The 12879-nt window shown below is 52.8% G+C and overlaps 1 protein-coding gene across 4 annotated transcripts in view; it reads right to left on the reverse strand.

The window, feature by feature from the left end:
* Positions 1-468: 468 nt before the first annotated feature.
* The window catches only part of MEGF11 (multiple EGF like domains 11), a 192045-nt gene continuing 179634 nt past the window's right edge, over positions 469-12879 (reverse strand). For 2 of the 4 annotated variants that reach the window (XM_062204804.1, XM_062204807.1), the window contains 3 exons: positions 8179-8235; positions 1247-1453; positions 469-629 (listed from right to left, as the gene is read on the reverse strand). In XM_062204804.1, coding sequence (XP_062060788.1) covers positions 469-629; positions 1247-1453; positions 8179-8235 — 425 coding nt within the window. Of the gene's footprint in view, positions 630-1246; positions 1454-7866; positions 7957-8178; positions 8236-10633; positions 10736-11203; positions 11271-12879 lie in introns of those variants that run through there. The other 2 variants (XM_062204803.1, XM_062204805.1) reach the window with 2 other exon arrangements.

The raw sequence follows: 12879 nt of genomic DNA on the forward strand, positions 1-12879 counted from the left end.
TTCTGATGATCTTGCATAATAAAACAGATGTTGATGGTAACAACAACCAGAAGTACATACACATTTCCAGTTCCTTAAAGTAATTCTCTCCCATTCCCACTCCCTTTTCCTCCTAGTAAGGCTTGCAAAACCTATTCTACATGCTCTATAAGCGTCCTGTCTCAGATAACTATATAAATGTTTTTAGCTATATTGAGCTGATGTTGATGAAAAGCCGTATCTTAAAATGTTTTAAAAATCGTATAATCCAGGGCATTTGGGGCTGGGGCAGGGTGTGTGGGTGATAGGGTTTGCCTGTAGCAACAGAACTTCCCGCACATTTACCCCAGTCCCACTTTAGTTCCAGGTGAACGTAGTGACTGACAGGCAGCTGGAGTCAGTGTGTACCATCCTTCAAGTCAAGGGGTTGTCTCCTTCCAGAGTCAGAATTTTCAGCAGAGCACACTGCAGGAGAGAAGCTTACCCCTTCTAAGACCGCTTGTCCTGGGAGGGCCCACTGGCAGGGCTGTGTCTCACGGGGAGGAGGTCAGAATTACCAGGGATCTGGCTGTTCCTAGGTAGGTCGTATGGATTCTGGATATAGCTGGAGTTAGGACCACGGCCTTCTTGGACCACACTGACTGTGGGCTCTAAGGAATATAGTGAAAAAAATTGAGTTCAGAGAACAGATTAACTTTGGTTGCCTTGTTGGGGGTGGTATTCCATTTAACTTGGTGGGGAGAGGAACTAGGAATTGACAAGTTTATGAGATTAACGACTGAGGCTTGCTTAAGAGTTGGAAAGAAAATCTGAGTGAATGTGCTGTCAAAACTTCAGGTCATCTCCAAGAGATGTAGAATATCCTGGGGTCAGGGTCTTTCAGTGAGCCCAGGGACAGAAGTTAAGCTGAGCAAGTAGAAGGTGATTTTCAAACTTGCATATGCTAGTTCTTACTGTTTTGTTTTTTAAACTGGGATCTGTGTCAACAATCAATGTGTGTGTACCAATTCTCCACCCCCAGTATTTCTGCTTCATATTAGTCCTGGTGTTTTGTAAAGTGGATTTGGCCCAAGAATTTGATTTCCTGCAGCAGAGAGGGGAGTCCTGGGAGAGAGTTCACGTTGGATTTCTTAAAAAAAAAAAACAAAAAACAAAAACCAAATCAAGGGTGTGTTGTCAAGACAGGGTGAATGGAGAGGGCTTGATTTTACTTCAGGGACTGCTCTACTGGCCTGATTTCACTAAGGTACTTATTTGAGACACCTACCAACATCATATATATTTTTATTAGATGTCGACAAGGATGGCACATCTGTGTACGGAGACCCCCTGTGCATAGGCGACTTCATTTCTACATAGCTGCCTTCTGGAAGCTTGCAGGTGAGGATGGGCGGGTCCTTAATCGTAGCGTAAGGGTTTTCACTGCTATTCAAGGAACAAGTACTAGAACTGCACACGGATTCTTTCATGTAATCTGCAAGGCAAGAGAGATCTCTTAGAACAAGCAGACAACAAGTCTTCATGTAAGTATTCGAAGCAGATTACGGTCCAGTTTATATGCCTCAGGACTCTGGGCTGGGAGCCTGTGATAACTGAAGATGTATTTACTTATTAGATGTCTTCAGGTGTGCTCTCCCAGAAACGCAGAGCCCTTTCTCTAAAGGGATTTGCATTTCTGGAGGACAGGGACATTTTTGCTTTTAGTAGGCAGGTGTTAATGTGAGATATTCATATATGCTTTCATACCTGTAATTTTTACAAAATCCTCTAAAGGATACTTCATAGTTTTCATTTTATGGGATGAAGGCCCAGAGATGAAGTGACTTGGCTGAGGTCACAGGGAGTAAATGGCAATGCCAAGACTAGAATCCATGTCTTGGAAGTCCTTGGTCTGTGAGTTTTCTCTGACACCGTTCTTCTGAATCTTTTTTGATGTCTGAGAAGCTTAGGTTTGGATGAAGCAGGCCTGTGTGTTTCTGCGTGGATGATAACATTTGTGTGGCAAAGCACCGGCATCCCTGTCCTCCATGGGCTCGTGATCAGAGTGGGGCTGACCGACGTGTAAGAGGTGTCAGGAGCACCTCGGCCAGGCAGCCTCTGGAAAGTTCTGCTCTCTGAGCCTGCAGTGTGTGCAGGGTCAGTGCCCAGTTGCTGTGTGCACCAGCTGAAGCCCTTTCAGCAGTGTTTACCTCAGCCCTCTCCCGCTGCCTCTCAGGTGCATCCCTGAGACGTCAGGGAACAGCAGGATGCCAGCTGGTTTCCAAAACATGACACGAGGCAACTGTAGCTCCGCAGAGGAAGAAGGGCCTTTTAGTGGCAAAGAGCAGGAACGGGGACCCCTTCCTTCCGCCTCTGCCCCGTTCCCCCTTTGGGGAGACCACTGCCCCCTGCAGGCTGTCCCAAGTGAAGCAGGACTCGCTTCAAAAGCAGCAGGTTCTAGTCTGACACCCTGGCCCTCCTCTGTGAGGCTGTGAGATCTAGAACAAGCACCGAGTGGCAGGGGCTTGGGAGCCCGGCACGTTTGAGGACACCTCTCAGCTCTGAATTTCTAGGACAGAAGCTGAGACTCTTGGGTGATCGTTTACTAGAACCACCACGATTTACATTTTGGGCTTCCTTCTGTCTGCTTTGTATCCCCAGCTTGTGAGGTGAGTGAAAATATTCAGTGGGAATGTTGATGTAACTCAGAAGGGCTCCTGGATACACCTTGGGCCAGCGAGAGCAGAATGCTCCCTGGGGCTGATGTAGTCTCCTCCCATGACGGGTAACTGGTGGGAGGGGATTTACTTTTCTGTTCAAGCAGATGTCTGTTCTGTTGGTGCTTGTTCAGCAGGTGGCATTTCCCCAGCCTGTGTACAAGTACACCCCTTCAGGTGCTGACAGTTCCCTGTGACAGAGGTAAAGCAGTGATTGCTCTCTGCCCTCAACACCAGGAGGGCTTAGGATCTGCTTACTACAGATCATCTCAAGTGAGGCAAGACTTGAAGCTGGGGATTGGCTTCCCAGGGTCACACAGCTTACCAGTAACAGAGCAAGTCTGTAACACACATTCTTCCCAGACAGTTGGAGGCTGGGGTGTGGTTGCTGTCTGGGTGTGAGTCCTGGATATGTTTCTGATTGGTGCTAAGGTGCACCCTGGGAGGCGACATGTGATAGCTCACAGCTGCAGGTTGAGACTCACATGGAGAAATGTGGCTGTGGTTCTGGGCCGCGCCCTGTCCTGGCTCACTGAAGTCTCTGGCTCATTGGGCACTTCAGTTTCCTAGCACAAAAGGCCATGGGCAGTCCTGAAACCCCAGCATGGCCTTCTGACTTCCTTGTGGTTCCCTGAACTCCCATGTGAAGGAGTAAGGCGTCGTGGCTCAGAGCTTCTCATTTAGTATTCTTTAAAGAAACCCTGCCACAGGTGCCTCGGGTGGATATTTTCTTAAAGTTGGGGAGTAGTGGCCGGCGCCGTGGCTCACTAGGCTAATCCTCTGCCTGCCGCACCAGCACCCGGGTTCTAGACCCGCTTGGGGTGCCGGTTCTGTCCCAGTTGCTTCTCTTCCTGTCCATCTCTCTGCTGTGGCCCGGGAGTGCAGTGGAGGATGGCCCAAGTGCTTGGGCCCTGCACCCGCATGGGAGACCAGGAGGAAGTACCTGGCTCCTGGCTTCGGACCAGCGCGTGCCGGCAGTAGCGGCCATTTGGGGGGTGAACCAACAGAAGGAAGACCTTTCTCTTTGTCTCTCTCTCTCTCTCTCTCTCTCTCTCTCTCTGTGTCAACTCTGCCTGTCCAAAAAAAAAAAAAAAAAAAAAAAAAAAGTTGAGGAGTAGTGATCGCTCACTTTGTGTCGCCCCTACAGTTAGCAGACATTCCAGTTAGGTGGCTTGAAACTTGTTCTATCTGTGAGGGGGGTGGACAGGAAGTAGTGCTATTATAAGCTACTTTAGAAATGAGGAAACTGGAGTGCAGAAAAACTTTTTTTCAAAAAGTTCATGGAAAATGGAATAAAAAGGTGAGTTTATTTGGTGTAAATAGTTTGAAACTCATGTGTAGTATTTTTTAATTCACATTTCCCCAAAACTTTGTAAAGACCTCTCATATTCATGGATTTCAGAAAATTTTTTGCACCAATTCCAGTTTTCCTTGAACTTTTTGGAGTACCCTCGGATAATGCCTCAGGTTAGCAGGTAATTAAATTGGGACAAAACCCCTGTCTTCTCGATCCCCAGTCAAGATGTTTTTCCCTCCCCACCTCTTGTTGCCCAGTGCTCCTTTGCATATCTCTAAATGTAAGCTGTATCTGCAGTGACCTTACTAAACAGGAATAGCTTTTGTCTGGGGACACAGAAGGACACTGGCAGACACACAGAAGGTAGGCTCTCCATGACTAAGTTACAGCAGTGGGAGAGTCTTGAAGCTCCGGCTTGATGCCTAAAAGAGCCTCAGTCAGCCAGGGGTTCCCTTCTCATTTTCACTAGAAAAGTGAGGGCTGCTTTCAAGTTTGGGGGGATAGATTGTTTTGGAGCCGGACATGCAACCTAAATGGATGTAGGAAGAATTGGGGCTGGGAGAGATTAGGGTCATAGAGAAGTCTCTTCCATACAGGGGCTAGAGGTAAAGATGGAGGTTGGAGAAATGTGTGAGTGTTACATGTACAGATGTATGTGTGTGTGTGTTGGGGGGGGGGGGGTGTTGTTGACTTACGGAGAAAAATCTAGATTGCATCTCCGGGGAGCTGGAGTGTGGGGAAGGGCAAGGCCAGCTGGCAGACTCCATGCCAGGAAGCCACTGCCTTCAGCTGAGTCCCCCACCTGTGCGGAGGGGAGGGGGAGAGTGGCCAGCTGCTCTTAGGCACTTCCTCATCCTTTTACGGCCCCACCCAGTCCTTGCCCTGAAGAAAGGGGAAGCATCGACTAAGGCTACCCAAGCCACGGGGAGTCGCTCTTCCCAGGCCTGTCATTAGTGCCAGGGCCAAGGGCTTATTCCTAGAAATGGCCATGGCAGGTCCCCCCCCCCCCCCCGCCCCGCCCCGCCCCACATAGTTCTCCATCAGACAGAAGGGGCTTGTGAAGTAAACCAAACCTCTTCATCTTAGAAAGGAAGCAGATCCACGAAGGAAAAAACTGTCAAGGCCACCTTGTGAGGAGGACCTGAAGTTATCCAGGCCTCTTAGGTTCATGTTAACACCCATGTAGGCCCAGCTTCCTTAACTGTTGGGGAAAACCCGGCACCAAACAAGCACCTCAGAGCGCTGCTGTTAATAAGGGCCTGTTTGCTCTTCCTGGGCTGGAGATTAGCACCCCGCTGGAGGGGATGGCGTGGTCTCAGGATCAGGAGAGCACTGGCTGCAAAGGGGGCTTTCAGGATGTCATCCAGCTCCCTGAGAACCAGGAGAGACGTGGAGGCTGACGGAGAGGAGCTTACAGTTGGGAAGTGGCAGCAACAGTGGGCTCACGTATTCCAGGATTGTGAAGGGGAGGAAGAACAGTGGGGAAACAAGCCATCGGTAGCACTCTGGCTGCCTGACAGACAAGCGGAACAGGAAGCAGTTTGTTGCAGCGGGGAGAAAGAAAGGCACTGGACAGTGGAAGAGGCCTCAGCTTCCAGGGTGACAGTGCGGCGGCGCAGTTCCCCAGTAGCAGGAAAGAGTTGGTGTGGCTGAGTTAGATGGAGGCTTTCAGAATGTCAGAGCCGGAGGGCCTTAGAGATGGTGCTAATACAACCTTGACCTTTCAAAGAGAAAGAAACCACAACCCAGAAAATGGCACTGTGACCTAGACAGGACCACACAACAAGCACCAGGACCAAAACCCAAATCTCTTAACTCCCAGGCCAGGACTTTCCCCCACTGGGCTCACAGAATCCTTTAGACTCCTGTCTTAGGGGTTCTGATTTGTTTGGTCGCTAATAATTTAAGGCAGTAATTTCATGTATGGTACAGATTAGTTTGTTCAGTGTTTATTTGGAGGTTTAGTGGGTTGGTGGGGTGTATTCTGTGTGGTTTTTCTGCTGCGTTCTGAATGTGACACGTCATCTTCTTATTCTTGAACGTTCTTGTTCTGTGTTGGCGCACTTGCCTTCACAGCTCTCTTTGCTAATAATTTAAAGGACACTCGCAGCCAGAGTGGCAAAACAGGATTTTGCTGCCTGGCTGCTAAGGCCCTCTGCACCGAGAGGCTCAGACATGGGCTCCCATAAAACGGCAGTGAAATGCCGCTGGGGCAGACTCCGCTCTCCTGAGCTTTGTTCCACGTTTTATGGTTGTGAGTCTGAAAGCAGCTGTCGTGATCACAATGCACAGGATGGCAGAGCTCATAGGAACGTTGTTTGCTCAGATCTGTTGAAGCGTCTGGGCCTGCCCGAGCTTATTTATGCTTGAGTCATACAGAATCTCAGAGCTGCAAAGGCCCTGGAGATCTTTCTGCCCAGTTTCCAGTGCCTGATGAGAAAGAAACTGAGGACCTAGGTCACGGCGATGAAATGGTGGCACTGTCCTGGCTGTTTTCAGTCTCACTCGCTGAAATTGTGCTTGCCTCGCATCTGGATGTTCAAGGCAAAACTCATGGAAAGTTGCCAGAAGACTCCTCCAGGGGAAGTGGTGTCCACGGGCTGGCAAGAGCCCCAGGATGACCTCCTAGCCCGGGTCCCTTATGATTTGCATACCTAACACAGGCTGATGGCGAGTCACCCTTCCTGCTCTGGCTCAGAACACAGGACCTCCAGCACCCTCCTCCCACTGCTCGCCCCGCTTCTAATAGGCATCCAGGAAATGGTTGTGTCTCGGTTAGGTGTATCTAAGGTTAGGTCTGAGCAGGCGTTGCGGCAGCTCGCGATGCCAGCCTATCACACAGCTGTTTCCAGTCCTGTCTGTTCTGCTTTCCAGTCCAGCTTGCTGTTAATGTGCCTGGGAAGACAGCAGATGATGGCCCAAGTGCTCGGGCCCCTGCCACTCACGTGGTAGACCTGATGGAATTCCTGGCTCCTGGTTGCATCCCTGCCCAGCCATTTGGATTGTGTCTCTGACACTCCGCCTTTCAAATAAATAAATGCATAAACCTTTAAAAAAAAAAAAAAAAAGTCTGGAAGACCAGAACAGTCATCAGGGAAATCTGGGTCAGTCTAGACCCGTGTTTTCTAAATGATAGTTTGTAGTTGGTAATGACCGCGTGAGGATCCCCTGAGGTATTCCTCACAGATGCCGATCCCAGGGCCTTGTTCGGGACCTGCTGTATCAGCATCCTGAGGAAACTGGATGTGGACATCTGCAGCTCCACTGAGCTTTCCGGGTGATGCTGATGCACTAGATTAAGGATAGCCGCTTGGACCTCTGGTGTTGTCTCTTTCTAAATAGACCTCAGACAAGAGGACAGCCCCGTTACATTAGTACAACCTCTACAATATGCAGAAACTGATTCCCATCTCTGATTTTATTGGATTCTCATGATAACCTTGTTAGACAACAGGACAGGCATTAGACAGTAGGACAGGCATACTTATCCCAACCTTGAGGAAACAGCCCTGGAAAGCTCAGAGTCTAGGGTCACATTAATAGGTGACAGAATTCCAGAGTTCCGTATTTTATAAGTTCTGACATTTAAACCTGGGGCCTAAGCCAGGGCAGGACCTGCCCTTGCATTGTTGGTGTTACCTGTGGACTTCCTACCGGGGTGGTCCAACTTGCAGCTCCCATAGGGGAGGGATTTGTCCTGGCTCCTCTGCTCTCGGGACAGAGCTCTCTTGAGGGTGGATGCCATACAGTGTTAACACTGGGTAGCATTCTCCTTCCTTGTGCCCCAGAAAAGCAGCAGGTGCAGGGTGGTGTTCCTCGCCAGTGCAACGACAGGAGGCCTCTGGGGCAGGCAGATTGACTTTATTTCAGATTTTATAATCAATTTAACTCCTACTAATTGGTTGGATAATGATGTTCTACATTTCCGAAGGCATTTAGTTGGCATCTATAAAAAACCCACAAGCATTTGCTAAGCAGGTGCAACTGAAGTTGAAAGGTAAATTTATTATGATGATGATGATGATTGCTTCTCCTGGGCAGCGCTACCCAGCAGCCCCAGTTCCTGTGATCTTTTAACTGTGTGTGTGAGAGAGCGAGCAAGTGCCCCCACATGCATGTGGTTTCTCCTGGGAATTGGCCATTTCAGATCTCTCTATCTTGCTAAGCCCTCCTGTAGCAGGATATCAGATTAGGTGGATACTCTACCTTTGAAGCCTTTGTCCATAATATATGTGTTCTGACGTCTGTCCATTCCACAAACACCTGCAAAAAAAGGAAAAATAGGGGTGAGTGTACTTACACTGCGTGTGTTCCTCTTTTTCTCTGGCTTTTTTTCCCCTTCCTCCTTTACCAAGAAAATAGTTGTTTATTGCTGGAAAATTCCTCTGGGTCTAATTGACCCTAAATCATTGTGGACATAGAATTTCTGGGGAGGCTCATGGTTTTGAGGTGAGCCACAGCGCCCCCTGGCACATTCAGCACACCTTCCCCTTAACCTTCACCCGACAGGAATGTCCCTCAGGAGGTAATACAAGGTGATGCTGATGCCACCTGCAGCTGCTGGAGGTGAAGTTCCAGGCTCCTAAAGGTATAGAAGAAGGAATGAAGCAAAACCAATTCTTAGCTTGAGGGGAGATGATCCTCCCAATCCCTGTTCTGGTGAATTCTGGGATGGTGTCTCCCCTCTCAGCTTTGGTCCTGTCTCTTCTCCTGTACCTGAGGCTCAGCTGAGGGGCGTCAGAGGGCTGAGCTTCTTGATTAGTCTTTTTATTGGAAAGGCAGAGTGAGAGAGAGAGGGACAGAGATTTTCCATCCACTGGCTCACCTCCCAAATGGCAATAGCCAGGCTGAAGCCAAGAACCTAGGACTACATCTGGGTCTCTGAGTGGCAGGGGCCCCAAGTACCCACGCCACCTCCTGCTGGGTTCCCAGGCTCAGTAGCCGGGAGCTGAGTGTGACGTGGAGCAGCCAGGACTCAATGCCAGTGTCACAGCCGTAGTGCCAGCCCGTTTACAGGTGCGCAGTCCTTCCCGGCCACAGCCAGTGTTTGAAGGCACCCATGGTGGGGGGTGGGCCATGTGTGCATAACTGGGTTATCTTTGAAAAGCGTCACCAGCGTGTTTCAGCTCCAAGGATTTCTCTCTTCTGTCTGGCTGTCAGTTTGTTCCTGCGGCTCCTGTGATGTGTCATCCCGAGCCCCGGCCAGAGGCAGGACGTAAGCTCCAGGGACCGAGGTCAGGCTCTCTGCTGCAGTTGTCTGGCACAGCAATGACTCGGACCGAGTCCCTTTTCCCCTCAGCTTTTAACTGAGGACAGTGCCAGGCCCGGCGTGCAGCAAGAGCTTAGAGAGATACAGGCCGCCTCCTTGACTCACTGGGTCTCTCATGCTGAGGCCTGGCCCACTGCCCCCTCGTTACTTCCCTGCGCCTCCCCCACCTCGCTCCCAAGCTGACTTTATAGGCGTCTGCTCCCAGCTGCCTGCCACCCACACACTGCCAGGAGAGCAGAAGCAGGCCCAAGTTTTCCCTCAAGGTTCGCTCTTCTAAAAGGCCTGTGGGTCCCCGTGCCCTTTCCATCTGATGGGGCTCCCTTTGCCCTCCCCCGGGAGGGAGGCCGGCCGGTTAACTTCTCCTTTTCACAGAACAGGAGACAGAGGTCCGAAGAGCAGTAGAGCCTGGCCCAGCAGCAGGTGAGGGGTTGAGAGGCAGCTGCAGCCCTGACCGCTCCCAGTGTGCTTTCCCAGTGGCCAGCAGCCCGCCCGTCTGCAAGCAGGGCTCTGGCCACCCTGCTGGGAGAGCGAGGTCTGTACAGCAGGAGAGGTCTGACCCGAGTGCAGAGGTTGCTCCCACCTGGGCAGACACCCGCGGTGCTGACAGTGGGGGCAGGGAGTGCAGTTGGTGAGCTTATTGGATGCCCTGTCCACTGCCCAGGGGTCCTACGGCCCAGACACAACCTCCTGGGTATAGCCCAGGGTCCTTACAGCACATAGAGAATTCCAAAACTTCACTCTTCCTCGTGCTACCGGCCCAAGGACTTGGGTTGGCAGTGCTGCTCAGTTTCCCATGAGATCTGGAAACCACCTAGAGCCTGAACTCAGGACCTGCCCCAGGTTGCCCTAGAGGAGCGGCTTGGCGGGGAGGCCACGTTCCCCATTCGGGGCACTGACTCCCACGATACCTGCCCACATGTTCCTGTCTCAGGACTCACTCTCCAAGTCACCAGGTTTGAACTTGATACGTAAGTAACAGGGGATATTAGGTGATAGATCCTACTCAGAAACCCTGCCCGGGGATCTCGGAGAGCTTGGCTTAGGCCACTGCTGGCCCTGGGGTCTCTCTGTAGGGCACACTGAACCTTTTGGCCAGAGGGCCAACTCTCCATTCACCATACCAACAGGGTCTGGAGAACCCCAAAGGTATGGCATTCCCTCAGCGGGCTTTGGGTTGTATTTTGTAGCCCTCCACCCAAAGCAGCCCCTGGCCTTGCTGGTCACAATGGGAGCAGTGGGGTTGGTGAGGAGGATCCAGTTAGGTTCCCTTCGTTACATGGGGGATTGGGCTGCTACACTAATGATGTAGGGAAGGAGAGTTCTGGAACCATGGGAGTGGGTCAGGGGGCAAGGATGGGTCTGGTCTAAGGGGGTAGGGCTGGGGGGTCTGACCTGGTGAGTGTGGCTCAGCGGGGCGGCTGAGGTGTCTAAGTTCAATGTAGAAGTCCTCGGGCGGGTACCTGGCCTCCAGGGCACTGATCTGGAAATGGGAGTCTAGTGAGAGGAATGACAGGGAGGAGCCATTATTCCCAAGGCCCTTGTATCACAGGGGAAGGGGACAAGGGTCAAGGTAGAGCAAGGAATCGAGGCCCCTGTGTGTGGCAGCCAAAGGCCCAGGGCCCTCTGCCTTGTTTCCCCTCATCCCACTCCTTTCCTCCTCAGGAACTGGCCCCGCTAGGCAAGGGAGGAGCCTGTGAGGGGCACCTGGGGGGCCTGGGTCAGGCCGAGGGCCCTCCCCTAGAAGGTGAGTGCACCCGTGGTTTCATTTGGATCCCCCGCATCTCAACCCCCAGGCCTGACCCCTTGGTGTAGAAGTGGAGGGGTCCTGGGCCTCAGTTGCTAATGAGACACAAAACAGGGGCTTGGGTTTCCTCCTTGAATCCCTCTCCCTTTGACCTGGGACAGGGCCCCTGTGAAAATGGGAGGGGAACAGAGTGGGACCAGACTGAAATCACTACTGACCTAACACGTTCACATAGCTGTAGGGGGTCCAGCCTGCCGTGTCTCTGTCAAGGGACTTGTTACTGAGCTGTTCAGAGAGCAGGAGAGCCAGTTAATTCCCAGCGCCCCGGCTGCCCCTCCCCAGGTGTGACCTTGCCCAGCCTCAGTGTACCCAGCCCCGGGGTGGTCCTCTCCTACCTGGGCCCTAGACCAGAGGGAAGAGGAGAGGTGGGTGTGGCTGAGGCCAGTGGGAAGACAGCATGGCCCTTCCAAGGTGCCAGACTGAAGTTGTGTGGATCCTAGGCCCCCAGGGCAAAGGAGGACAGGAGCAGGGCCTCCCAGAGCCAAGAACTGGCCTGAGCCGAGCTGGCCCTGGTGGGGGAGGGCCGTGCAGTGGAGTGAACTGCAGGAGAGGGTGCTGGTAGTGTCTCCATGGCCACACAAGGCCGTCTGCTGTGTCACTGTCGCCTCTGCCCTTCCGTGGCACCACAGGGAAGCCTGAGGCAAGTCTGGAGCCCCGTGGCGCGGTCCTCCCTCTGCATTCCTAACGGCGGCAGCAAGGCTGTTCGCGTCACTTCACAGGTGGGACCTGAGTCCTGGCTCGTGGCCTTGCTCACAGACACACGAGGAGTCAGTGGCGGAGCTGGGCCTACACCTGGTCCGTCCCCGGTCACCTCAGCTGCCAGACTGAGGAATCCTCGCTCAGGGCCCCTGGGGCGAGGGGAGCCAGAGGGCCACCAAGGGGGCTACCCATGGTCACACCGGCACCTCCAGAGAGCAGGCGGCATGGCTTCCCTGGGAATGAGACCGGGGAGGGGGGTGTGCTCTTCCCCGGCGTCCTGGGGCTCTGGTTACTCGAGGGCCACCTACTGGGGAACTACAGGCAGCCCACACCGGAGCTGGGAACGAGGGTCCGAGGGTCCGAGCTGAGCCGTTGCACGTGCCCAGGGCTGGGGGCGGGGCTGATGGCCAGGGTCTTTGCATGCAGCACGCCTGTTTCATAGGAAAACAGGTTGACAGTGGCCTCAGGTGCTGGCTTGCCGGTGGCTGCCCTGGAGGCGCCTCCGGTTACCGTTGCTGTGGGGGTCATCTGCGATGCTGGCCACTCTGCACGGGCAAACCTAGGAAATGACTCCCCGAGTGCCAGCGGGGCAGAGGCCTGGGAAGTCACGGAAGCCAGGAGTCCTGGGGCCCCTCCACACGGTCCTGCCCACTGTGTGGGCAGACGTGCAGGGGGTGTCAGGAGGGGTACAGCACATTAAAGGGGCATGCCACACACACTCTGCACACAGGGCCATCACGGCCCAAGGCCTTGTGCCTAAAAGAGAGGCAGGTTATGCCAGGATCTGTCAGGGAAGGCCCTGCAGGACGCACCGTCCGTGAGAACGCTGGCCACGGCTGATGTGTGGGTTCCACATTCCTTGGGGTCATGGGTATGTATGGATGTGGCACTCGGGGTTACCTGAGTAAAAGCTGCTCTTCTGTGCTGGTTGTGCACATTGGCGTTGGCAACATGGGGCAGTGATTTGTGGTACGTCGTGTAGGGTTTTGATTACACACAGTTACGTGTGACAAGATGGTTACCTGACGTGGCACTCGTGGTTATACTCAGGGTGTAAGGTTACGCCTCACACTGAGTGATGCTGTGGGTTGGGTACATGATTCACTGACTGCTTATATGTACCAGAGGTCCCAGG

This window comes from Lepus europaeus, chromosome 11 (genome assembly GCF_033115175.1).
Source record: "Lepus europaeus isolate LE1 chromosome 11, mLepTim1.pri, whole genome shotgun sequence".
NCBI classification, from domain to species: domain Eukaryota; kingdom Metazoa; phylum Chordata; class Mammalia; order Lagomorpha; family Leporidae; genus Lepus; species Lepus europaeus.